The sequence below is a fragment of the Carassius carassius genome, chromosome 16, assembly GCF_963082965.1.
Source record: "Carassius carassius chromosome 16, fCarCar2.1, whole genome shotgun sequence".
Lineage (NCBI taxonomy): Eukaryota > Metazoa > Chordata > Actinopteri > Cypriniformes > Cyprinidae > Carassius > Carassius carassius.
In genome coordinates this window covers 13,587,773-13,613,817 of record NC_081770.1, presented here as the reverse complement: position 1 = coordinate 13,613,817, position 26,045 = coordinate 13,587,773, and the positions used below count along the sequence as shown (strand labels likewise).

At 38.3% G+C, this 26,045-nt stretch overlaps 1 protein-coding gene across 1 annotated transcript in view; it reads right to left on the bottom strand.

Annotated features, from left to right (window-relative positions):
* Positions 1-26,045, bottom strand: part of LOC132159554 (uncharacterized) — a 1,375,546-nt gene that overhangs the window by 242,798 nt on the left and 1,106,703 nt on the right. The window contains exons 63-74 of the mRNA XM_059569099.1: positions 15,283-15,456; positions 14,956-15,129; positions 14,546-14,719; positions 11,600-11,773; positions 2,698-2,868; positions 2,203-2,373; positions 1,870-2,043; positions 1,548-1,718; positions 1,208-1,381; positions 882-1,055; positions 493-666; positions 159-332 (exon numbers count right to left, since the gene is read on the bottom strand). Of these exons, the coding sequence (XP_059425082.1) occupies positions 159-332; positions 493-666; positions 882-1,055; positions 1,208-1,381; positions 1,548-1,718; positions 1,870-2,043; positions 2,203-2,373; positions 2,698-2,868; positions 11,600-11,773; positions 14,546-14,719; positions 14,956-15,129; positions 15,283-15,456 (2,079 nt within the window). The remainder of the gene's footprint in view (positions 1-158; positions 333-492; positions 667-881; positions 1,056-1,207; positions 1,382-1,547; positions 1,719-1,869; positions 2,044-2,202; positions 2,374-2,697; positions 2,869-11,599; positions 11,774-14,545; positions 14,720-14,955; positions 15,130-15,282; positions 15,457-26,045) is intronic.

Here is a 26,045-nt window from a genome sequence, read left to right as displayed (position 1 = left end):
CAACTAATAACTAAAGAAGGATAAATCTATATGATGGTTCAACTAATCTTAGTCCTCTAAAAAAAGAACCAAAATGCCAGTATTTTGAAAGTGAAATATCAAACCATATTATACTTTAAGTGTATTTTATAAAGTATTGAACCATGTGAAATACTCACATCAGTGTGTTGAGTTTACAGTGTTTATCCTGCAGTAGCGCAGCGATCTGATTCACTCGTGTGTCTCCTAGTTCACGTTCACTCAGATTCAGTTCTCTCAGGAGTAACGGGTTTTTACCCACAATTCCAGTCACAAACTGACAGGCTTCATCTGCAGCAGGACTTCTCAAAAACCTGCAGAAGAGAAGATGAAGCAGGATTTAATTAAACTAAACTTGACATTTAAGAGCTCAGAGACCAGTCTTTAATTAAACTGTCAGTTACTTCATTACAGAAATAAAATTTCTACAAATAATTAACTTAATTTATTTTGCTTTATTTAATCACATCTCACCTCAGTGTCTTCAGTTGACAGTTTTGATCCTGTAGTAAATCACTGAGCTCCTTCACTCCTGATTGTCCAGGATCATTTCCTGTGAGATCCAGCTCTATCAGGTGTGAAGGGTTTGATCTCAGAGCTGAAGCCAGAGCTTTATAACCTTCTTCTGTGATACTGCAGTCTGAAAGTCTAGAGGCAAAAAAAAAAAAAAATCAGCTACAAAATAGTCTCAAAATAGTTACTAATTTAGTAAAAACAATTTTTAATTTTTTCAGATTACAATACTTATAATTATAATTATAATTATTATGTTTCAAGACAGATGTATACTAACTTGTTTATGTACAAAAGTGATATTGTTGACAAAAAAATTTCTGTTCATGTCTAAATTCATAAATTCAAACCTGAGCATCTGCAGTGTGCACTGAGAATTTCCCAGTAGAGTGGAGATTTGAGTCACTCCAGAGTTTTCTAGTTTATTTCCACTCAGATCCAGCTCGATCAGGTTTGAAGGATTTGAATTGAATGCTGACGCCAGAGCAGCACAACCTTCTTCTGTAATACTGATGAAATTAAACCTGTATAAAAAAAGTAAACAAATAAGCTATACATATAATTATGCAACTAGTAGATTTGGCTATAACTATTTTAGTGCACCAATATGATAATTCTATGATAAAAGTATTTTTAGTAGTTGGTCTTTGTTTTACAAATTGACTAAAATACTTACTTCAGTTTTTTCAGTCTACACTGTTTATTCTTAAACAGAGTCGAGAAGATCTTCATTCCTGAGTTTCTGAGTTTAGTTTCATTTAGATTCAGTTCTGTCAGATTTGAAGGGTTTGAAGTTAAAGCTTGAGTCAGAATATGACAATCTTCTTCTGTGATATCGCTGTTATTCAGACTGCATTGAGAGAAAACAGTTACACCATTAACAATAACAACTGTTACAGTTTGAACTAAATATTTACCAATAGTTATAAGTCAACACTCTCTGGTAAACAATATATAAAACATCCAACAGCAAGTTCATAAGTATTAAAATGGTCATAGTAATGAAAAAAACTTACATCAGTGTGTTGAGTTTACAGTGTTTGTCCTGCAGTACCATAGCAAGTTTCATTAATCCATTATGTTCTTGTTTAAGTTCACTCAGATTCAGTTCTCTCAGGAGTAACAGGTTTTCACCCAGAACTCTATTCACATCCTGACAGGCTTCATCTGCAGCAGAACCCAAAAACCTGCATAAGAGAAGATGAAGCAGGATTCAATTCAACTAAACTTGGTGTTCTTGAAATCTTGAATTTACTTTAATGCAACACATTGCATTAGCGAAATAATAAGGTGTATTAATGCAACAGCATGTCATTTTATCATCTAATCATGGCTCACCTTAGAGTTTTCAGTGAATAGTTTGCATCCTGTAGTAAATCACTGAGCTCCTTCACTCCTGATTGTCCAGGATCATTTCCTGTGAGATCCAGCTCTATCAGGTGTGAAGGGTTTGATCTCAGAGCTAAAGCCAGAGCTTTATAACCTTCTTCACTGATACTGCAGTCTGAAAGACTAGAATTGTAATGTAAATGTAACATTCAGATTAATTGATTATTCTAGAAATGTTCTGAACAATCTAAATCCATTAAAGGAAACCTTTTGTGAGGCCAAAAAAAAAGTTCCAGAACCAAACAAAAAGAGAACCTTTAGTAATGTCAGGCATCAATTCACCTGAGTTTCTCTAGCTTACAGTTCTCTTTCAGTCCATCAGAGAGCAGCTTCACTTCTAAATCCTGCAGATTATTATTGCTCAGATCAAGATCCCTCAGACTGCTGGAGTCTGAACTGAGAACTGAAGTGAGAGCTGAACAGCTTTCCTCATTTAGATCACAGTTACTGAGCCTGAAAAAAAAAAACAATATTATGGATATATAACTGTACTATTATTTTAGGAAGCAGATGTGTTGAGAGTGAAGCAGCACCAGAGAAACCAGCAGATCACCAACAAAATTTGATCATTAATGTGTTTTTCCCTAGCCTGTAACAAACATGTTAGATGGGTTGGGGATTTCCCACAAAAGAAATGCTTAATATGTTAAATTACCAGGACTGACCAGCATAGTTAATTTTATATTTTGTCCACTCCTATTATAAGATTGAATAAATATATAATATATTTTGTGATTCCTGTCATGTTGAGTCTAGCTGCTGGGGATATGTACTCACTTGAGTATCTTCAGCTCACACACAGGATTCTTCAGTCCCTCACAGATCACTTTGACTCCTGAGTCCAGCAGACGGCTGTTGTTCAGGTTCATTTCTTTCAGGATGGTTTTGGAGGAGAGAACAGTAGCTAGAACTGAACAGCTTTTCTCTGTCAGCTCACAATTATTCAACCTAAATGCAAAATAAATAAATCAATCAAAATAAATAAATTAAAATAATAATAATAATAAATGTACATATATATATATATATATATATATATATATATAGCCATATATATAGCCATATATATATAGCCATATATATATATATATATATATATATATATATATATATATATATATATATATATATATATATATATATATATATATACACATAGCCATATATATATATATATATATATATATATATATATGTGTGTGTGTGTGTGTGTGTGTATAACCCTCTGGAGTCTAAGGGTATTTTTGGGGCCTGGAGAAGTTTTGTCATGCCCTGACATTTGTGCTTTTTCAGTATCTTATACACATCTAAATGGCTAAAATCTAGTCTCACTGTAATCAGCACAAACTGGGCTATAAAAATATGTGAGCAGCATGTATGTATATGATTGTGTTTTTGAGAAAAAAAATGTTGGTTGCATGGTTAGTGAAAAACTGAAAATGTAAAATCACTTGAATAAGGCCATAAAACACATACAGAACAATGGTTCCCGGGACTTTTGAGAACTGGAGCTTGTAGCCTAGAATTTCTTTCTAAATTATGTAAAAATCATCTTGTTTACTCACTTACAGAAAACAATATATTGATTTAAATTTTCTAAGACACTTTTTGTTGCACAAAGTTTTGTTGTTATTATGTCTGTATGCAAAAAAAGTAGACCCTTTACATTAAATTTTTTCATTTAGCTGACGCTTTTATCCAAAGCGACTTACAATTGCTATATATATATATCAGAGGTCGCACGCCTCTGGAGCAACTAGGGGTTAAGTGTCTTGCTCAGGGACACATTGGTGTCTCACAATGGATTCGAACCCAGGTTCTCTCACACCAAAGGCATGTGTCTTATCCACTGCGCCAACACCACCCCATTTACAGATTCGATTGATGTATTGCTCTTATCTGTACGATCAAAACTGAAAGTGTAATTTAAGTTATTTTCGGTGTTATCAGGAGAAAATGCCTCATAACGCGTATACACATTAATTGTCTTCAGAGGGTTAACACAAAAATTAGATCAATAGGGCTTTATACAGTGGGCCTCATTTACGAAACAAACATACAACATAGAATTGGGTGTATAGTTGTTTCAACGCAAAACTTGGAATTTATCTGTATGTTATATGTATGTGAACTATGGCTACGATCAAATCTCACGTTTGGTCTCAGCTCATGAACACGAGTACCTGAACTTGCGCACAGCATGTAAATATGGTAGAGAATTGCAGAATGACATCATTTGTGTTCAGTTTTTATTTTGCTGACCATCAACCGAAGCTCATTAGTCCATAGTTCCCTATATGTCGGTCACTACGAGTTATGTCAAAAGACATATGGGGTCTCACTTGGGAGGCCAATCATCTCTGAGTTTAAGAGAAAACGCCAATGAAAATCGGCTAGTGGATTTAACATACCTGAGCCACTCCCCATGCCAAGTGTATAAATAGGGCGACAGGTGCATCCACTCATTAGATTTTTGCTTCGGAGCTGAGTGGTTGTATGAAAGCTGTTATACTCCACAAAGCCATTCATCTGCTGTGTGTCGGGAAGCTGTTCTGGTTTGCGGTACGGCGCAAACAGTGGTGTCCCTTTCAGCGATTCCCCTGGGTGCTTCAACTAAAAGAGCAGATTTCCTAAAAGAGCAAATCACGGACGATTCGCGTCTTTTTAAAGACACCGTTTCGTCCGTGTCCTTCTGGATGCGGTCACTTCCTGTTCTCTGACAACGGCCACGAGCGTTGTCCTCCGTTTCTGGGCATTTAGCATGCTGAAGGCACGTTCATGGATGGTTCATGCACGCACTGCGTGTGTGACCATGGCAACGCTGCGATCGCCTCTCTCCTTTCTTAAAGGGAAAGGAGCAGACCCCTCTGTCACTACCTGTTCCGGTTTCTCTGCCACAAGCAGAGGACCGCCGGCTACTGCTCTGGGAGATTTGAATGTGACAGTGAGAGCTTCTCCGCCGGGCCACACCCCACGGACCTCTTACCCCTTCCGCAGTGTTTGTCCTGTGCAGCTGCTGGGTGATTTTGCTGGGCTGTCTTATGGCAGTCCCAACGGGTCATTCAGTTTGCCGCCGGGGATCAGATGTCGATTGCAGCATCGGGCATGGGCTATTGACCTCTGTGGATGAAGATTCTGCGGGGCTGCCCCCCTTGGGTGTTGTCGCCACTGCCGAATTGAACCCAGAGTTGACAGCCGTGCTTGCCTGGGCAGCTGTGAGCATCAGGATGGAGGTGAATGCCCCACATAGCCCTGAGTGCTCATGGCTGATCGATTGGTTCTCGATGTAGAGCGCGGCTCACAACCGTGTTTCACTCTGGTTCCTTTTTTCCCGGATGTGCATGGGGAAGTGATGTAGTCGTGGATGGCCCCTTTTTACGGCCGGAAGCAGCTCGTTTCGTCCCTCCATCCTCATTACCCTCGATGTCGGGGCAGCTAGGGGTGCGTCGACATTCCCCAGTAGGAGAGTGCGATTGCGGTGCACTTGTGTCCGCAAAACGCCACCACTGGGAGGAATAGTTTGTGCCTCTCACCCAAGGCCTGTAAGCTGTTGGACGCTCTCACTGCCAAGGCTTACAGTGCTGCGGGCCAAGCTGCCTCTGCCCCGCATGCCATGGCTATCCTGCAAACTCACCAAGCCAAGGCTTTAACAAATGCACGAGGGTAGGACCAACCCAAGGTTGATGCAGGAGCTGCGCACTGCGACTGACCTCACCCTTCCGGGCGATGGAAGTCACAACGCAGTCCCTAGGGAAGGCGATGTCCACTCTGGTGGTCCAGTGTTGCCGTTTCTGGTTCAGCCTGGTCGGTATGAGAGACGTTGACAAAGTGCACTTTCTCGACGCTCCCATCTCACAGGCTGTCCTGTGTGGCAACGCTGTCAGGGGCTGTGCCCAGCAGTTCCTGACAGAACAACAGCAGACTGAGGTCGTACAGCACATCTCCCCTGGCGTGATCCTCCGGTTGCCACCATTCCGTCGCAGGCAGCGCCTCTGCCTGCTCGTTGCAATTGAGCCGGTCCCTCCAGCCGAGATGAGGACAGCCCTTACTTCATCGTACCCAAGAAAAGCGGTGGCCTTTGACCTATCTGGGATCGGCTCCCGTTCAAGATGCTGACGCAGAGACGCATTATTAAATGCGTTCAGCCCCAGGACTGGTTTGCAGCGATCGACCTGAAAGATGCATACTTTCATGTCTCGATCCTCTCTGGCCACAGACTGTTTCTGTGGTTTGCATTAGATGGTCAGGCATGGCAGTACAAGGTCCTTCCCTTTGTGCTCTCCCTTTCCCCCCGTGTCTTCACGAAGGTCGCAGAGGGCGCCCTTGCCCCACTCTGGGAAGTGGGCATCAGGATCCTCAACTATCTCGACGACTGGCTTATTATGGTCCGGTCCCCGAGAGCAGTTGTGCGATCACAGGGACTTGGTGCTCCGGCACCTCAGTCAGTTGGGGCTTCAGGTGAACCGAGAAAAGACCAAGCTCTCCTCTGTGCAGAGAATCTCTTATCTCGACTCGGTGAGTATGACGGCACGGCTCACCAGCGAGCATGCCCAGTCAGTGCTGAACTGCCTGAGTTCCTTCAGAGGCAGGACAGTGGTACCACTGAAACACTTTCAGAGGCTCCTGGGGCATATGGAATCCGCAGCCGCAGTCACGCCGCTCGGGTTGCTCTATATGAGGCCACTTCAGCACTGGTTGCACTCCCGAGTCCCGAAATGGGCATGGCGCCGCGATACACATCGTGTCACCATCACACCGATGTGTCGCCACTGATTCAGCCCCTGGTCGGACCTTGCCTTTCTTCGGGCCGGCGTGCCCTTAGAACAAGTGTCCTGGCATGTTGTTGTCACAACAGATGCCTCCAACACGGGCTGGGGCGCGACATGGAACGGGCAGGCAGCTTCAGGGTCCTGGACATGACCTCGACTGTTTTGGCACATCAACTGTCTGGAGTTGCTGACAGTGCATCTAGCCATACGGCGGTTTCAGCCACTGTTGCTAGACAGGCACGTGTTGGTCCACACGGACAACACTGCGGCTGTTTCGTACATCAACTGACAGGGCGGTCTACGATCACATTGCATGTCTCAACTTGCCTGCCATCTCCTCCTCTGGAGTCAGACGCGGCTCAAGTCGCTGCATGCTATCCACATCCCAGGGGAGCTCAATCATGCAGCCAACGTGCTCTCACGACAGCTCACCTTTCCCTCTACGCAAGTATGCATTTAAGCTCGAAGGTTGAAATCCCTTCCATTAACTTTATGTGGGCGGAACAGCAGCGTGGCCTTCTCCAGCAGCGATGCACTCACCCTTTGGCCCCTTTGGCCCCTTTGGTACCAAGGTCAGTGAATTTGCGCTGGGGCTTTGGGAAGGTTACAACCTTAAGCATAGCTTTTGGGGAACGCCATGGCTTGCAGACAATTGCAGCACCACAGGGTTGTGACGGTGTTCGGGTTGTGGCGTTTTCCATAGTATCCCATATTTCGTTCGACATAACTCGTAGTGACCAACAGATAGGGAACGTCTTGGTTACGTACGTAACCCTCATTCCCTGATGGAGGGAACGGAGACGTTATGTCCCCATGCCACAACCTTGAACCGTTCGCTGTTGCCGGGACACGTTCTCGGCTCCTCAGCGTAAAACCTAATGAGTGGATGCACCTGTCGCCCTATTTATACCCGTTGGAATGGGGAGTGGCTCAGGTATGTTAAATCCACTGGCCAATTTTCATTGGCGTTTTCTCTTAAACTCAGAGATGATTGGCCTCCCAAGTTAGACCCCATATGTCGTTCGACATAACGTTTCCGTTCCCTCCATCAGGGAACGAGGGTTACGTATGTAACCAGGACGTTAACCAGTAAGATTAGAATGTGTTTTTTTTTGTAAACTCCAGGGGTGAGGCTTCTAAATCAGGGTGTTTTAGGTGTGTGGTATTCAAATGACGATTTTTTTCTGCCGCCACATTTATCAACGTGCGTTCATTTGTACGATGAGATTGGCGGCATACCATTGTTTCATAAATCACATGTGAACTCTGTCGTAAGTTGATTTTCTGCGCATGGATCTGTGCTCGTTTCTATACTAGATTGATAAATGAGGCCCAGTATGTTTACCCGCACATTGCTGATAGTCTTTAGAAATGAATAAAAAAGTAATAATATATTATATTATATAAATTATTATATATGTAGCTTTAATGAAGCATTTATATTATATATGCAGGTAAGGGTTTTAAGAAAATATTCATAAAGTTCAGGTCATAGTTAGAAGAGAAGGGTTACTGTGTGTACACTGGCGACCATAAATCTGAAGAATAGAAAGTTCCACAAGGCTTGATTCTTGTACTGTTCCTGTTGTTACGAATGGATTCGTTTGTTGTTAGGGAAACCATATATCATTTGTTTGTGTGCGCATGTGTAGGTCTTTCCCTGTGTTTTCTTTGTCTCTCCTTCACTTTAACTGATTACAGGTGGAGCTGATTAGGAGGCCTGGGCTGGTGGGTGATTTGAAGGACTGCTGCACTACTTAAGCCATCCGGTGAAAGGAATTGTTGGCTCCCCGCTCTCCTGGTGTCTTTTGTTACCACTATTGGTTCTGTTGTGTAACGCACATGGCGAAAGGATCACTAGCAGGGAAATTTGTTCAATCATTGAATTTAAGTAAGGGTTGAGGTGTATCTTATGTTTATGTTTGGTTACTTACTTCCTAGACCTTGGTTAAGTGAAGCCTGGTAGGGAGGTGTGTGCCTGTTTTGGTTTGTTCATTTTCTCCTGTTTATGTTAGCAGGGAGGTAAGAATTTGTATTTTATGTTATCTGATTTCTAGGTTAGTTTGTGTGTGTAGTAGTAGTTTTGTTTATTGTTATTTGCAAATTGTTAATTGCAATTTGCCCCTCCCAAAGTTAAGGTGCTCCTTTGTTTGTCTTTATTTAATAAACCTTAATTTGCACCTAAATAAGTGTTTTGTGATTTGAGATATTTGGGGAGTGAGAGCGGGGACCCCAGGGATCTTCCTTATGTGTATCCCTGTTAATTGTTACGGATGCATTTTATTTCTCTTTGAGTAGGGATTTAACTTTTTATTCGTAACACTGTTTAACTTGTATATGATTTCACTAGGCAAAATAATAAAAAAAGAACCAAACTGATCATGACAGCTATGCAGATGACATCCAGTTCTACCTAAGTCCTGACCACAGACTGCTTAACCTCCTGCCCTCCGGGAGGCGTTTCAGGAGCCTCCGGACAAGGACCGGCAGATTCAGGAACAGCTTTCTCCCTAAAGCTGTCTCCTTTCTGAATTCTGCCCTCTGACACCCACCCAACACACACACCAAAAACACACACTTCTCACGCCTCCTCAACACTACATCTGGTTTACAAACAAACAAATAAACAAAACAGTTAACTTGCTATTACTTACACTACTGTCTATTCATCCAGAATACTGAATAATCTGTTTGCACACTGGAATATTTTCTATGCACTTTTTTAATATCCACTGCACTAGTGTAAATGATGTTCAGTTTCTAGTGTACATACACATTACATAATCCATCTGTATGGAATGTTCATAGTACATCTGTACATCATGCTGATAGTATTTAAAAATCTGTAAATTACATCCATAGCCTTATCTGTATATTTATTGTACATTTATAACATATTGTAGACCTTGTATATACTGCCTATTGCACTTCTGTTTAGATGCTAACTGCATTTCGTTGCCTTGTACCTTACATGTGCAATGACAATAAAGTTGAATCTAATTTAATCTAATCTAATCTATCACACAATGACTACAGTTCCACAGATTTTCTGAGCCAGTGTATTGATCAAAGTAACAGTTGGATACACCAATTCTTCCGTTAAATAACTAAGAAAAACTGTGGTTAATAGCCGCGTTTACACTGTATGGCCAAAAGTGGTGCGTGCCAGGGCCAGTGCTTGATCGTGCCTCGTTGGTGCTTCCTCGAGGCCAACGGCCTGGGTTTTTTGGCCCGACGTAAACCTTGGGCCAAAGCGGGCCAGCTGGGACTAGAGGAGTAGTTATGAACAGAGGCGGAATTTCTCAGCGTCTGGAAAGCGTCAGTGCCGCGGATCATTTCAGAAAGCTAACAGTTATAACAACAGTATTAAAAACTTTTATAAAATAAATTGAGCTCAAAACTCCCTTTCAGTCAGCAGGGAGAGTTTGAAATAACTTGATCTGATGTGGCTTATAATCAGGATACAAAGGCAGAAATATTTATAAGCGATGCAAAGACTAAGCATGCTAGTCATTAATGTTACCATAGTAAACATGGTAAATATGACCACTTGACTCAACTAAATAAGCAGGCTATGTTCATAACGCTTTATTTCTGTGTGACTATTTTTCAATCCTGATAAATAAATTAATTATGATTAATGTAATGTAAAACATCGATGCTTTTGGATTTAAATATTTAACAAAGCATGCAAACAAACGGCTGCTTTTATGGTGTCTGTTTTATGATCCCGCTGGTTCCAGTGACTTATTTCTTAGTTTTCTGATAACTTCTCTTGATGGAGCTGCATGAAGTTGTTCCTGAGAGGCATGTAAAGACGGGTTTTAGTGAAGTGCAGCGGAGCTTCTGGCCTGATGGTGGAAAAGCAGCACTATTTTGGCCTCGTGCTACAGGTCCGAGGCTATTATCCCTGCCCGGCCCCGGCCCACTGGCTCACACAGGCCCCATAGTGGAATAGCGGCTATTGTATTTGGCAAAAATTCTCAAGGTTAACCCAAAACTTTGGTAAACCCAGAATTTCTGGCATCACAAAACACAACATCAAGTCAAGAATATAAGTGTGGTTTTGGATTTCAGTAGTCATGTCAAGTAATAACTTAAACAGCAAATTAACATATCTAGATATAGAGAGACAGATGATTTTTAGATCCCACTACAATTTTATAAAATTGTTTCATGCTTTCATCACTAGCAAAATGAACTATAATCACCTCACTTACAATCACCTGCCTTTCCAAAAAGACCATTAGTTAACTGCAGCTCATACAGAGAACAGTGCTTCCAAGATTGTGACCAGAACCAGAACTTTACACTCAGGTTCCAACATTAGATTCCATGTACAGTTAGAATTGCCTAGTAACAGTAAAAGTATTATTGCCTGTTAATTTATTCAGTGGCCAATTACTAAGATACAATGAGGATATGATAAATTAATAAAATAGGTTTGAACCAGTTAGAAATACCTAATGGTTAAAATGGAGTTACAAGAATACAAGAGGGAAAAAAAAAGAAAATAAAAAAATACAACAATAAAGATTATTAACTAAGGTTAAAAACAAGGGTCGTCTATGTTCAACAACACGTGGGAATCAGCTTCCAGAAAAGTCAGTAGGTACATTCAAAACCAGACTATAAACACTGTTTAGCAGTGTATTATCTGAGCACTGTGCTGCATTTACTGATGGCACTGTATTATTTTATTTTTTGTATTTTTCTCTTATTTCATTTAAAATAAGTTTTACATGTCTTATACACCTTTTATGAATATTTGTAATCACTGTTTTTTGTATAGCACTTTGAATTTGCATATCACCTTTTATGAATATTTGTAATCACTTTTTCTGTATAGCACTTTGAATTTGCATATGTTCTACAGGAATAACCTTGCCTATAAAATCATGTTGACTCACTTGATTTTCTCCAGTTTGCTATGAGAGTCCATCAAAAGAGCTGAGAATTTCTCCCAATCCAGATCTCCTAATTTATTTTCACTCAGATCCAGTTCTGTCAGAAGTAATGGACTTTCACTCAGAACTTTAGTAAGATATTCACATGCTTCCTCTGCAGCAGGACTTTTCAAAAACCTGTAGAAATAAGAAGACAATTTAAGATTAGATGATCTTGTTGTAATGTTATACCTTTTGCTGCTCCCATTCCTGTTTATGGAGTTCAGCAAAAACAATTCACGTCCACTAATATGTTTCCATAGTTAATGTATTAGTGTGAGGTTCCATTTGGCTTTTAGTTATTCCTAGCTCAATTTAATTGTTACTCAGTTTTTTAAACTTCAATTGTTTAAAGAGAACATGATATTAGCAAGTGTAAACCCATATATATATTTTTGTCGTTACAATTTTATTCTGAGGCAAAAACTGAGAAAATATAAAATTTGGTGCAGCTGCTGATATTTATTTGGCCTTATATTTTTATAGATACAATTTTAAAAGCTGATAATATAATGTCAGTGAGATCTTTATAACAGTGAAGCAGACTACTTACATAAAACACATATAAACATCAATTGTTATTTTGTATGTCCCAATAATGTGGATGATTTCCCACGTTTCCATGATTAAAGACAGTTTTTGTTTACTCATGCCTCCTGCGTGCTTCCTCAACAGCGTGATGTGACCGTGTCTTGGTGAAATTATATTTAAATGTTACTGTTATTTCATTTTTTTTTTGGTCAGAGATAAATATGTTTCATATTTGATACATAATTTAAAAAAAATACTGGTGCGTAAATAATCAAGAAAACTTACTGTATGTTGCTTTAGCCCAGTAAGTGTTCATGAAATATTACTAATATAAAAGTTATGTTTACCTTATAAAAATCAGCAAAGATCTCACAGCAAACACATATGTTTACCAAAACTTGAATGGGGGCATTTTAAAAATTAAACTAAAAGGGCTTTTACTTAACTGGCTAATTCAAAGAAATACATGTTTCTGATAGTTATAATCTTCCATATGGCATATGATGTGATCAAAAAAACACGGGATCAAAACAAGATACAACTTGTCAACTGATTGTTGTTGCTGCATCGTCCCAGAAAGTTTATTTGACATTTAGTTTTAATAAGTATTTGAAGGTTTTAATCACCTGATGGTCTTCAGATGATAGCACTTTTCCTGTATTACATCATTGAGCTCCTTCACTCCTGTTTGTCCAGGATCATTTCCTGTGAGATCCAGCTCTATCAGGTGTGAAGGGTTTGATCTCAGAGCTGAAGCCAGAGCTTTATAACCTTCCTCAGTGATACTGCAGTCTGAAAGTCTGTATATGAAAGAAGCTGTTAGGTATTGCATATTCTGTGCTAAATAAACAAAATAAATAACACTTCAAGTTCAAACCAATATTGTGATGATAAATAATAGTTAGAGAAATGAGCAACAAGTTAGACAAATTATTGCCATAAAACGTGCAAAAGTGAATGCTAATATAATAGCATTTTAAAATTGGCAAATGCATGCACTGACCAATGATTTAATGCTAAAATCTTACTAAAACTATTTTCCCAACAAAGAACATTTTTATTATTCCTTAACCCTTGTGTTTTTTTTTTTCAAAACACAAAAGGAGATGTTAGACAAAATATTAGTCTAAATCAAAGTGAAAGTAAGGTAAGTACAGTAACTCAAATGATAGCCTCCAGGTTAAATTTTTTCTGGTAATATAATCAAATTAACACTATAAATTCAAATGTAGAAATGTACATGAATGAAAATACACACTTTAGTTTTTCCAATTTGCATTCTGTGCTTTTCAACAGAAAACAGATCTTCTGTGTTCCTGAGTTTTCTAGTTTATTTCCACTCAGATCCAGCTCGATCAGGTTTGAAGGATTTGAATTAAACGCTGAAGTCAGAGCAACACAACCTTCTTCTGTAATACTGTTATTTTTCAGTCTGCAGAGAAAAAGAGAGCGTGAGAGGCAAAACAAAAACAAAAAGACTGGAAACAATCTTCAAATTATTTCATTCACAGCACACAACTAATAACTAAAGAAGGATAAATCTATATGATGGTTCAACTAATCTTAGTCCTCTAAAAAAGAACCAAAATGCCAGTATTTTGTAAAATGAAATATCAATTCATATTATACGTTAAGTGTATTTTATAAAGTATTGAACCATATGAAATACTCACATCAGTGTGTTGAGTTTACAGTGTTTATCCTGCAGTAGAGCAGCGATCTGATTCACTCGTGTGTCTCCTAGTTCATGTTTACTCAGATTCAGTTCTCTCAGGAGTAACGGGTTTTTACCCACAATTCCAGTCACAAACTGACAGGCTTCATCTGCAGCAGGACTTCTCAAAAACCTGCAGAAGAGAATTTAATTCAACTAAACTTTATGTAATGAAACATCTGGTTCAGATTGTAAACAGTGTTAAATGATGTTAAACTGTTATGAAACACTTTCAAAAGTCAAAGATAAAGTCTGTTTCTTTGTCAATTCTGCCACATGTACAGCACATACATACAGAGAATTGAAACTGCATAACTCTCAGACCCTTGGTGCATACAGTTCTCTCTAAATACTAACAGTAGACATAAAAACACAGATAAGTACTGTCTAAATATATATAAATACAAACTATACAAATAAAGAAAAATAAAATAGATAAAGTGGCTTAAGGCACATGGCAGACAGAGTACAAACCAGTGAAATAAACATAACAGTGCAGATATAATGAGTGTAGTGCAAAAAGAGCTTATCAGTCTGTTTAAAGTGATAAGAGCTCAGAGGACAGTCTTTAATTAAACTGTCAGTTACTTTAATACAGAAATAAAATTTCTACAAATAATTAACTTGCCAAATAATTGATTGTGCATTATTTAATCACATCTCACCTCAGTGTCTTCAGTGAATAGTTTGGATCCTGTAGTAAATCACTGAGCTCCTTCACTCCTGATTGTCCAGGATCATTTCCTGTGAGATCCAGCTCTATCAGGTGTGAAGGGTTTGATCTTAGAGCTGAAGCCAGAGCTTTATAACCTTCTTCTGTGATACTGCAGTCTGAGAGTCTAGAGGCAAAAAAGTAACAGCAACAATATGAAGTCTCAAATGCTGTTACTCATTTAGTTAAAACAATTTTTAATTTTTTCAGATTACAATACTTATAATTCTCAGCTCTCCAAAAATGTACATTTGTCAATATTTATGAAATGTTTCAAGACAGAAGTATACTAACTTGTTTATGTACAAAAGTGATATTGTTGACAAAAATTTTCTGTTCATGTCTAAATTCACAAATTCAAACCTGAGTATCTGCAGTGTGCACTGAGAATTTCCCAGTAGAGTGGAGATTTGAGTCACTCCAGAGTTTTCTAGTTTATTTCCACTCAGATCCAGCTCGATCAGGTTTGAAGGATTTGAATTGAATGCTGACGCCAGAGCAGCACAACCTTCTTCTGTAATACTGATGCAATTAAACCTGTATAAAAAAAGTAAACAAATAAGCTATACATATAATTATGCAACTAGTAGATTTGGCTACAACTATTTTAGTGCACCAATATGAGAATTCTATGATAAAAGTATTTTTAGTAGTTGGTCTTTGTTTTTCCAAATTGACTAAAATACTTACTTCAGCGTTTTCAGTCTACACTGTTCATTCTTAAACAGAGTTGAGAAGATCTTCATTCCTGAGTTTCTGAGTTTAGTTTCACTCAGATTCAGTTCTGTCAGATTTGAAGGGTTTGAATTTAAAGCTTGAGTCAGAACACAACATTCTTCTTCTGTGATATCGCTGTTATCAAGACTGCATTGAGAGAAAACAGTTACACCATTAACAATAACAACTGTTACAGTTTGAACTAAATATTTACCAATAGTTATAAATAAACACTCTCTAGTAAACAATATATAAAACATCCAACAGCAAGTTAAACTAATCAATCCTAAAAAACTAATCAAGATGGCAGCTTATCGTTTGTCCTGTTTAGTGTTTGTTTGTTTTAACTAGTTTTAATTTGTTTTTTAATGGATTTTAACATCTTCTCAAACTATTTTTTGCCTTAAACAACGTTTGGTGCAACCCAATTGAAAAGTTGTGGTTTACCACACAACTTATTAACAATTTTTAACTGGAGAACTATTCTGTGTTAAAACAGTTTGGCCCTTTAACTACAAACCATCTGCTGCTGAGCTAGGCGTTTGCCTGGATCTCTGTGTTCATCATTTTTGGTGTAAAGCTGTATCACTCTGACTTTACCAGTTACAGCCTGGGTCTACATTAATTACAGCTTGGCCTCCTGCTTTAGCCTGGCCTCCATTCCATCAGCTACCAGCTGCAGCCTGGGTCTTCACTAGCTATCAGCTATAACCCTGGATCTCTACTAGCTACACTCCGAATACCCTGCTCTGTTTCTTCAAACTATACCCCGGCTACCCTGCTCTGTGGTGTGCATGTCTATCATGGCAATTATGACTTTTGCCTTGCTGTTTTTGCTCTGTCTGCCTAAAATCTCAGAGTATGAAGTGCACCAGGAGGTCCCAGTGAGTAACTATAGCGTTTCTTCAAATGCATTTTATATGTCATCACGGTCAAAGATTACTGGTTATGCACAGGATCTAGTTGGCAGTCAGGGGAGCTGGATGTATGACTGGAGCCTATTTTCACAACATGGAGACTTGAAGCATCTTTTAAGTCTTCTCCTTTTAAATGACTGTTTTATTCCATCAAAAAACTATTGGCCCAAAATCACAATGAGTGGGGACTTAAAAAATTGCAGAAAACACTGTATGTTGAAATGTATAATTACACTTATGTTGCTGATGTCAGGGAATGTGCAACCTAACCCAGGTCCTGTGACAGATATGATATCTCTGCAAACCCCTGCTGATTTTTTAAAGAGGTCAGGTATTGGTTTTGTGCACAAATGTAGAAGTCTATTACCAAAAATTGATATGGTCAGAATTTGGGCCAAATCGACAAATGTTGATATTATGGTGCTATCCGAGACTTGGCTGGGTAGATCCACTCCTGATAGTTACATTTTTATGGAGGGGTATAATTTATTTTGAACTGATCGTCGTGCTAAAGGTGGAGGAGTGGCGATCTATGTAAAAAATAGTTTACAGGCAACAGTACAATTATCCAAGTCTCAAAAATTGAGTTATCGCAGAATTATGTTTTGACAGTTGCGGGATGCTATAGACCTTCTGCTCCAAAGGAAACATTGTCCTCATTGTCTGACTGTTTGTCATCTATAAAATATACAGAATTGGCTTTAATGGGACACTTAAATTGGGATTGGCTAACATCTGCATCTGATCAAATTAAAAGTTTTTGTGACTTAGCGAATCTGACTCAAATTATAGACTCACCTACTAGGCCAAATCCTTAACATCCTGACAAGTCTACGCTTCTTGATTTGTTTTTAACAAATGTGCTGAAGAAATACAAAGCTACTGCTGTTTTTGCAAATGATATGAGTGATCACTGCGTTATTGCAGGTGTGAGAGATGCCAGGATATCTAAATGTAAACCGCGTACTATAATTAAGAGAAATCTGAAGTCATTCTGTAAACAAGCCTTTTGTATTGATCTTAATCTTTGTGACTGGGCCAGAGTGAATTTGATACCAGATCCTGAAATAGCGTTGAAATATTTTATGTCACTATTTTTGAATATTATAAATATATAAACAAGCATGCACCTTTTAGGAAATATAAAATTAAAGGCCGTGATAATCCGTGGTTTTCAGAGAAATTGTTTGATTTAATTCATGACCGTGATCTTGCTTGGTCAATGGCAAAGAAATCCAAAAATAGTTCAGACTGGCAAAATTTTAGGCACCTGAGAAACAAATGTGTCTCTCAAATACGTAAAGCAAAATCAGATTTTTATGTAAATGAATTATGTGATAGCTCAGCTAATCCCTCAAAATTTTGGAAAGTTATAAAATCACTGTGTTCTGACGCTAGGGATACTGTTATGCCAAATATATTGAAGTTAAACGATAAAATTATTACAGACAAGAAAAGTATGTTAGATTCCCTGAATCAGCACTTTATATCTTCTGGGTTGTTGTTTGACCATTCAACAAAACATCAGAGGAGACAAGAGGATGACTCTTTGTCTAGGGAAAATGTACCTATTGATTTTGATCTTGTTTGTATTGGAACAAAGGAGGTGTATGATGCTCTAATAGGGTTAAAGACTAAGAAATCTGCTGGTCCAGATGGGTTGGATCCATACTTTTTAAATATTGCTGCTGAACATATTGCAGAACCTTTGACACACATTTTCAACTTGACCATTGAAACTGGATTAATACCAATTGTTTTGAAGTCAGCATATGTCACTCCTTTATTAAAGGGTGGTGACCAATCAAACCCAAATAATTATAGACCTATATCTAAGCTATCTGCTTTAGCCAAGGTTTTAGAAGGGCTTATAAGTGACCAGTTAAAAGACTACTTATTAACAAAAAATATTTTACATGATTCGCAATTGGGTTTTCGTAAAAATCATAGCACTGTCACTGCCACTATGAAAGTGTTGAATGATTTTATAAGTGCTATTGATTCTAAAGATAATTGTGCTGCACTGTTTTTAGATCTTTCAAAAGCATTTGACACAGTTGACCACTATATTCTGTCTCAGAGATTGGTGGATATTGGAATGTCTCCAAAAGCTGTCAAATGGTTTGGCAACTATTTGAGTGGCAGAACACAAAGTGTTCATGTTGATGGTGTGTTATGGAAGTAAAATAATGACTTATGTCTTTGAAACAAAAAAGCATGCTGAATAGCACTAGCTGAAAAATAATGCATTGCATTAACAGTACTTGCATTTTAATGCCTTGAATTTCCAGGGCTTGCATTGTTATGCTGTGTTCACACCAAACGCGAATAGAGCGTCTGGCGCGAATGATTTCAATGTTAAGTCAATGCAAAGTTGCGTTTACGCGCGTCTGGGGGTCTCGCGGCGCGAATGAGGCGTGTAGCGCGGCGCGGAAGACGCGAATTGACACGCGAATTGACATTTCGCGCGATACGAGCATTAGGCGCGAATGGTGCTTTTGTGCATTTAAGCGTTTGACGCGAATTCGCGTCTGCCGCCCGAGTTGAAAATATTTAACTTTGGCGTCAATTCACGCCGCGTTAACCAATCAGGAGCCTTCTAGGAGTCACTCATTCAATAGTATATTCCTGCAGCCTCCGGTTGTAACATATTAATAGATTAATTGAATAAAGGCCAAAGATAAGAAACATTTCGTTTTACCCCAAACAAATTATATTTTAACTTGAACCACTAAAGAGACATCAGAGCCAGCGGCAAATGTCAGAGGGTCTAGCCGAGGTGAGGCTGCTCTCGGCGGATACTTGAGCTCTGAGCTCCCGCTGATCGCATGGAGCTCATCTCCGAAATCGGCGAAACACATTTTTTAAATAGACACTGTCTTTCTAAATAAATCGCATATTTGAGTTTAAAACAACTACATTCTCGCCTGAAATACTTTTAAAACTACATTTCATGAAACGATAACAGTAATATTTTGAAAATTATCCGAATAAAATGGTGGTTGAAAATGCTGAGTGAACTCAGCTGGCAGAAGCCCCCCCATGACGCGAATTTGCGTCTGTTGTGAAGTTAATTTCACGCGCGAATGAAGCGAATTACTCGTGCGAATGAAGCGAATGATCTCAAAATGGTCAAGCGGCAAACTATATGCGGTAGACGCGAATTTGACGCTCTATTCGCATTTGAAAAAAAAAAAAAAAAAAAGAAGTGAAGTGACATTCAGCCAAGTATTGTGACCCATACTCAGAATTTGTGCTCTGCATTTAACCCATCCGAAATGCACACACACACAGAGCAGTGAACACACACACACACTGTGAGCACACACCCGGAGCAGTGGGCAGCCATTTATGCTGCGGCGCCCGGGGAGCAGTTGGGGGTTCGATGCCTTGCTCAAGGGCACCTAAGTCGTGGTATTGAAGGTGGAGAGAGAACTGTACATGCACTCCCCCCACCCACAATTCCTGCCGGCCCGGGGCTCGAACTCACAACCTTTCGATTGGGAGTCCGACTCTCTAACCATTAGGCCACGACTTCCCCTTGAAGTGGTGTGAACATAGCATTAGGTCCTGACATTTTATATAGTTGTTCATTTAAGCTGTGAATATTTCAATTGAAAATATTTCACACACCTTTTCATAATTAAAAAATCAATAATTCATATTCACGTTCCAGAATTCACTTCCAAAATATTAAATCAGTTAAAAAATACGATGTATAATATTCGACAGGCAAATTTCGGTCAATTTTATTTCACTTTCCAAATTCGCTTCCACAAATTCAGTGGTTAAAATTCGGCAGATAATTCGCCCTTTCACATCCGGGAGCTGCAGGAATAGCAGTAGAGCACAGAGGCATGATCTCCAACTGCTGTCAGTTGCTCACCAGCAGGTGGTGCAAGCGGCTGTTAAATAAGGCCAAAGCAACAGGTGGATTAAGTAATACAGTTACAAAAACTGATCTGCAGAAATTAAGCAAGCGCTAAGCAGAAGTTTTGATTATCGTGGCATGTGGAAAAGCTGATTGTGCGTATGTTTATTTCAACCTCTTTGCTGTTACCAAGTAAGCAGCATTCAAAGGAGATTATAATGGTGTTTTACCCAACGCTGAATTACAGAACTAACATTACATCTAAGGAAGACACATATTGCTTTCGGTTGTTTAGTTTGCCTAACTTTGTGTCATGGCTTTTGCGTCGCTGTGCTGTAATACTGGGGATCCCCTCACGTCACACTCCAGGATTCCCCAATGACGAGTAATGCTTCTCAGTCAAATAATAATGTTATATAAGACCTCAGATCTCAGAATAGATTTTATTGATGATTATGCAAACTATATACAGGCAAGCAAATGGGGTCAAAAAGAATCCAATGCGCTGCATTTTCTTTATAATTGATTTCCATTACCACTGATCTATGCAGTCGACAGACACACAAAGATATCAATACCATGATTAGTTTTAACAATATGCAACCAATTTATATTAACATAAAAAAATGAGTTAAAAACAATCTAGGTATATTCTGAAAATTTAAACTGAAGAAATTATTGACGTGCTACCGCACCCAAGGGACCGTCTGACAATTCCACTGACTGGGTTAAAAGGTCCAATGTGTTTTAATTAAAATTTTAAATAACACAGTCAAAAGATTCCTAATCTTGTATTTCTCATAGTGATTTTCTACAGGTGAGATTTTGCCAATACCTCCCTTCATATATTTACAGTATACAATTATTTACATATTAAAGATCCCTGGAAAGGGTTTTCATGTTCCAACAGTTGAAGTACATTGCTAGATACAAGACTGACTTACTAGGGATGGGCGTTTTCCACAAATATCACATTCGAATATTTGAGCTCACAAAAAAAGAATATTCGAATATTCGTTTATTTAAATTAAGTTTAATGAGTCAGACGTTATTTTTCAGCAACATTTGTTTTCGTCATTTTGAACAAGCTTACACACAATAAGCTTGAACATTACACATCGTGTTTTGTAGCTGAAAACCTTTAACAATGCGTGCAAACAAATAAAAGTACAGATTAAAAGTAAAAAATAATAATAATAAGTGAACAAAGAAAAAACGTATAGCAGCCTGCAGCAATTAGGCTATTATACACTTAACTTTTAAACTGTCAGCAAATCTTTTTTGCTTTTTTTCTATTGTTTTACATGTTCTTGTTAAGAAATACGGGCATGTAAACATGATCGGGGGAAAGTGGGCTCCTTAGTCTGTTAACAATAAGGCTGGCCGCAGAGAAAACGTGCTCTGATGGCACAGACGTTGTCGGGATTCACAAATAACGGTGTGCTAAGCGAATAAGTTTTGTGAAGCGCTTCGTGTTTTCGTTTCACCACTGAATGGGATCCTCATCTGGTGGAATACATGGAATACATGGCTCCAGCAAGAACTGTTCCCACTCGTCTCGGCTGGACTCCCTGTAATCATCGCTGAAGAACTGGCTCAGCCTTTTCTGTCGAGTGGGCATTGCATCCTCTTCATCGTTGGTGCGGCGGCTGCATCCGTACCACTCGCATCAAGGAAAATGTTCTGATAATGTTCAAAAAAACATTTTTTTTCTTACTTCTCTCATGTTTTCATCGAGAAACCTGAGATGTTTGTGCCGAGGGTCTAGGGCAGACGCGAGAAGAGGAGTTTTCACTGTATTCTCCAAGTTAGCGGTGTTTATTCGTTGCTTGAGAGATGCCGCAACAATGTTCTTGAATTCGGTCACTTTCTGTGATTCTCCACGGCATATTTGAAGTAGAAGACCGCAGTTCTTAGGGGGCGTGAACTAAACATTCATCTTCATCCTTTCCCGTAACAACGTTGAAAGCTCAGCCAAGATGAAGGAACTGCTGATCATAGCTGTATATGGATTGCCATTTTGAAATAAATTTAGTAGCAGAGCTACTGAAAGCGATTTTTTTTGTGCTGCAAATCCATTTATCCTTTGCTGAAATTTCCGCGTCTACATGGAGAGAGCGCATCATTGTTGCTTAGCCTCAGGAGCGCTTCTGCCCGAGCGCTTTGGAAAAAAGGAGAAAGCGGTGCGCATAGCCTTTTCCACGCGTTATTAGGCGCGATATGTGAATGCCCCCTTATTCATTCATTAATTATTTTTTAAATAAATTAAATAAATTATTTTATATATATAACATGCACTTTTTCTTGTTCCGTAACTTGCGTTCATATCCTCATCTGTCTGTATATAGTTTGCATCATCAGTAAGATGTGAGTTTGTCTTTTAATCGCTGTCACGCTTAGTGCGCTGAGCCACGTAATGTGTTTTCTTTTCTTTAACAGATTTCTGAGGGAAACCGTGTGAAACCTTGAGCGTTCGTTCATATATTACATCTGCTTAACTGTCTAAATAGTTTGCATAATCATCAATAAAATGTATTCTGAGATCTGAGGTCTTATATCACAGTATTAGTTGATTGAGAAGCGTTACTCGTCATTGGGGAATCCTGGAGTGTGACGTGAGGGGATCCCCAGTATTACAGCACAGCGATGCACAAGCCATGACACAAAGTTAGGCAAACTAAACAACCGAAAGCAATATGTGTCTTCCTTAGATGTAATGTTAGTTCTGTAATTCAAGCGTTGGGTAAAACACCATTATAATCTCCTTTGAATTCTGCTTACTTGGTAACAGCAAAGAGGTTGAAATAAACATACGCACAATCAGCTTTTCCACATGCCCCGATAATCAAAACTTCTGCTTAGCGCTTGCTTAATTTCTGCAGATCAGTTTTTGTAACTGTATTACTTAATCCACCTGTTGCTTTGGTCTTCATCAGAAGACATCTGCTGGTGAGCAACTGACAGCAGTTGGAGATTATGCCTCTGTGCTCTACTGCTATTCCTGCAGCTCCCGGATGTGAAAGGGCGAATTATCTGCCGAATTTTAACCACTGAATTTGTGGAAGCGAATTTGGAAAGTGAAATAAAATGGACCGAAATTTGCCTGTCGAATATTATACATCGTATTTTTTAACCGATTTAATATTTTGGAAGTGAATTCTGGAACGTGAATATGAATTATTGATTTTTTTTTATTTTAAAAAAGTGTGTGAAATATTTTTAATTGAAATATTCACAGCTTAAACGAACAACTATATTAAATTTCAGGACCTAAAGATGCAAGCCCTGGAAATACAAGGCATTAAAATGCAAGTACTGTTAATTCAGTGCATTATTTTTTCAGATTTTTTGTTTCAAAGACATAAGTCATTATTTTACTTCCATAGTGTGTCCTCAAACTCATTATTTATACAAAATGGTGTTCCCCAGGGGTCTATTTTGGGTCCCATTTTATTTACTATTTATATAAATGACTTGTGTAAAAATGTAACAAATGCTAAATGTCATTTTTATGCGGATGATACTGTTTTGTATTGTTCTGCTCCAGCCTTGACAAGTGCTATAGAGGATCTGCAATCTGCCTTTATAATTATTCAGAAGAATCTTCAGAAATTGAGACTTGTACTAAACTCTGATAAAACTAAAATGATGTGCTTTTCTAAAGATGCTATTCAAATTGCTACACTAGATGAGAAAGTAATTAAACGAGTATCAGTCTATAAATATCTTGGTTTCCTTTTAGAAGAAAATTTCTTTCAAACAGCATATAGAGGGTCTAACAAAAAAACTAAGAGTAAAGTTGAGTTTCTATTATAGAAACAAAGGATGTTTCTCTTTTAGTACAAGAAAAACACTTATACAAACAACATTTATGTCAATGCTGGATTATGGTGATATTTTATATATGCATGCAAACAAAGCTCCTTTGAAAATGCTGGATTCAATATATCATGCAGCACTAAGATTTGTGACTAATTCCAATTTTCGTACTCATCATTGCAACTTGTATGAGAGTGTTGGTTGGCCATCTCTGCACAATCGCAGGCTGGAACACTGGTATATTTTTCTTTTTAAGGCCATACTTGGTAAATTGCCTCCTTACTTATGTTCTCTTCTGACTCCAAACGTCACTACCAGGAAGTGTAATCTTAGATCATATGGCCAAATCATGTATGATATTCCCACGAACGCGAACTGTCTTAGGTGAAAGTGCTTTTAAAGTTTTTGCACCTTTTTCCTGGTATAAATTGCAGAATAAGCTAAAATTTGACTCTTTACATTTACATTTATTCATTTAGCTGACGCTTTTATCCAAAGCGACTTACAATTGCTATATATGTCAGAGGTCACACGCCTCTGGAGCAACTAGGGGTTAAGTGTCTTGCTCAGGGACACATTGGTGTCACACAGTGGATTCGAACCCGAGTCTCTCACACCAATGGCATGTGTCTTATCCACTGCACCAACACCACCCCTGTGACAATGTGACAATGACACAATTTAAAATGAGGATAAAGAACTATTTGAGTACTAAATGCACATGTGCTGTTACTGAGTGCTGCTGGTGAATATGTTGAGATGATGTTTAAATTGCCAAAATGTCTTTTTCTGTTAAATGTTTGTATATGTATTTTTAAAATGGAACTATTATTCTGCCGTCTTGGCCAGGATTCCCTTGAAAAAGAGATTCTGAATCTCAATGGGATTATTTCCTGGTAAAATAAAGGTAAATAAAAAGTTCATAAGTATTAAAATTGTCATAATAATGATAAAACTTACATCAGTGTGTTGAGTTTACAGTGTTTGTCCTGCAGTACCATAGCAAGTTTCATTAATCCATTATGTTCTTGTTTAAGTTCACTCAGATTCAGTTCTCTCAGGAGTAACAGGTTTTCACCTAGAACTCTATTCACATACTGACAGGCTTCATCTGCAGCAGAACCCAAAAACCTACAGAAGAGAAGATGAAGCAGGATTCAATTCAACTAAACTTGGTGTAATAAAAATAACATCTGATTCTGATAAGAAATGAGAAATTGTTTATCTTGAATTTACTTTAATGCAACAGATTGTATTAGTGAAATAGTAAGGTGTATTAATGCAACAGCATGTCATTGTATCATTTAATCATGGCTCACCTTAGAGTTTTCAGTGAATAGTTTGGATCCTGTAGTAAATCACTGAGCTCCTTCACTCCTGATTGTCCAGGATCATTTCCTGTGAGATCCAGCTCTATTAGGTGTGAAGGGTTTGATCTCAGAGCTGAAGCCAGAGCTGTATAACCTTCTTCACTGATACTGCAGCCTGAAAGACTACAGTAAAGAGATTTTAATAAATTGCATTTGACCTTTTGTAATATAGGGGCACTTTCGCAGCATTATTAATATTAAATATTAATTGTACAAAAAAAAAATACAAAAGTCATAAGTGAGTAACATGTACGTACACTATTTTTAAGTAAATCAAGTTTCAACATTGAGAGTAAAAATAATTCTTAATAAAAACTGTAAGATAAAACCTTAAAACACATACTTAACATTATTTCATAAAACATTTGAGAAAAAAAAGAAAAAACACTAAAGGTTATGATACACAAGGCAACTTTTTGAGAGATATTGCTGGGCAATGATGCTATCAATGGGCCACCAACACTGATCTAATTATCCAGACAGAAGTCTGTTGCCCATTCTCAGTGGGAAAGTGCCCAAACAACATGGCAACATTTCTCAATTATGAGTATGTGCCCTGTGTATAATCACCTTAATACAAAAACTATATTATTATTAAAATTAATTATTCGTTCATTGAACTCACCTGAGTTTCTGCAAAATGCAATTTGTATTTTCTAATCCGTTCTGGAGTTTCTTTATTCCTGAATCCTGCAGATTATTGTTGCTCATGTCAAGTTCTTTCAGACTGGAGTTTGATCTCAGGACTGTAGCAAGAGC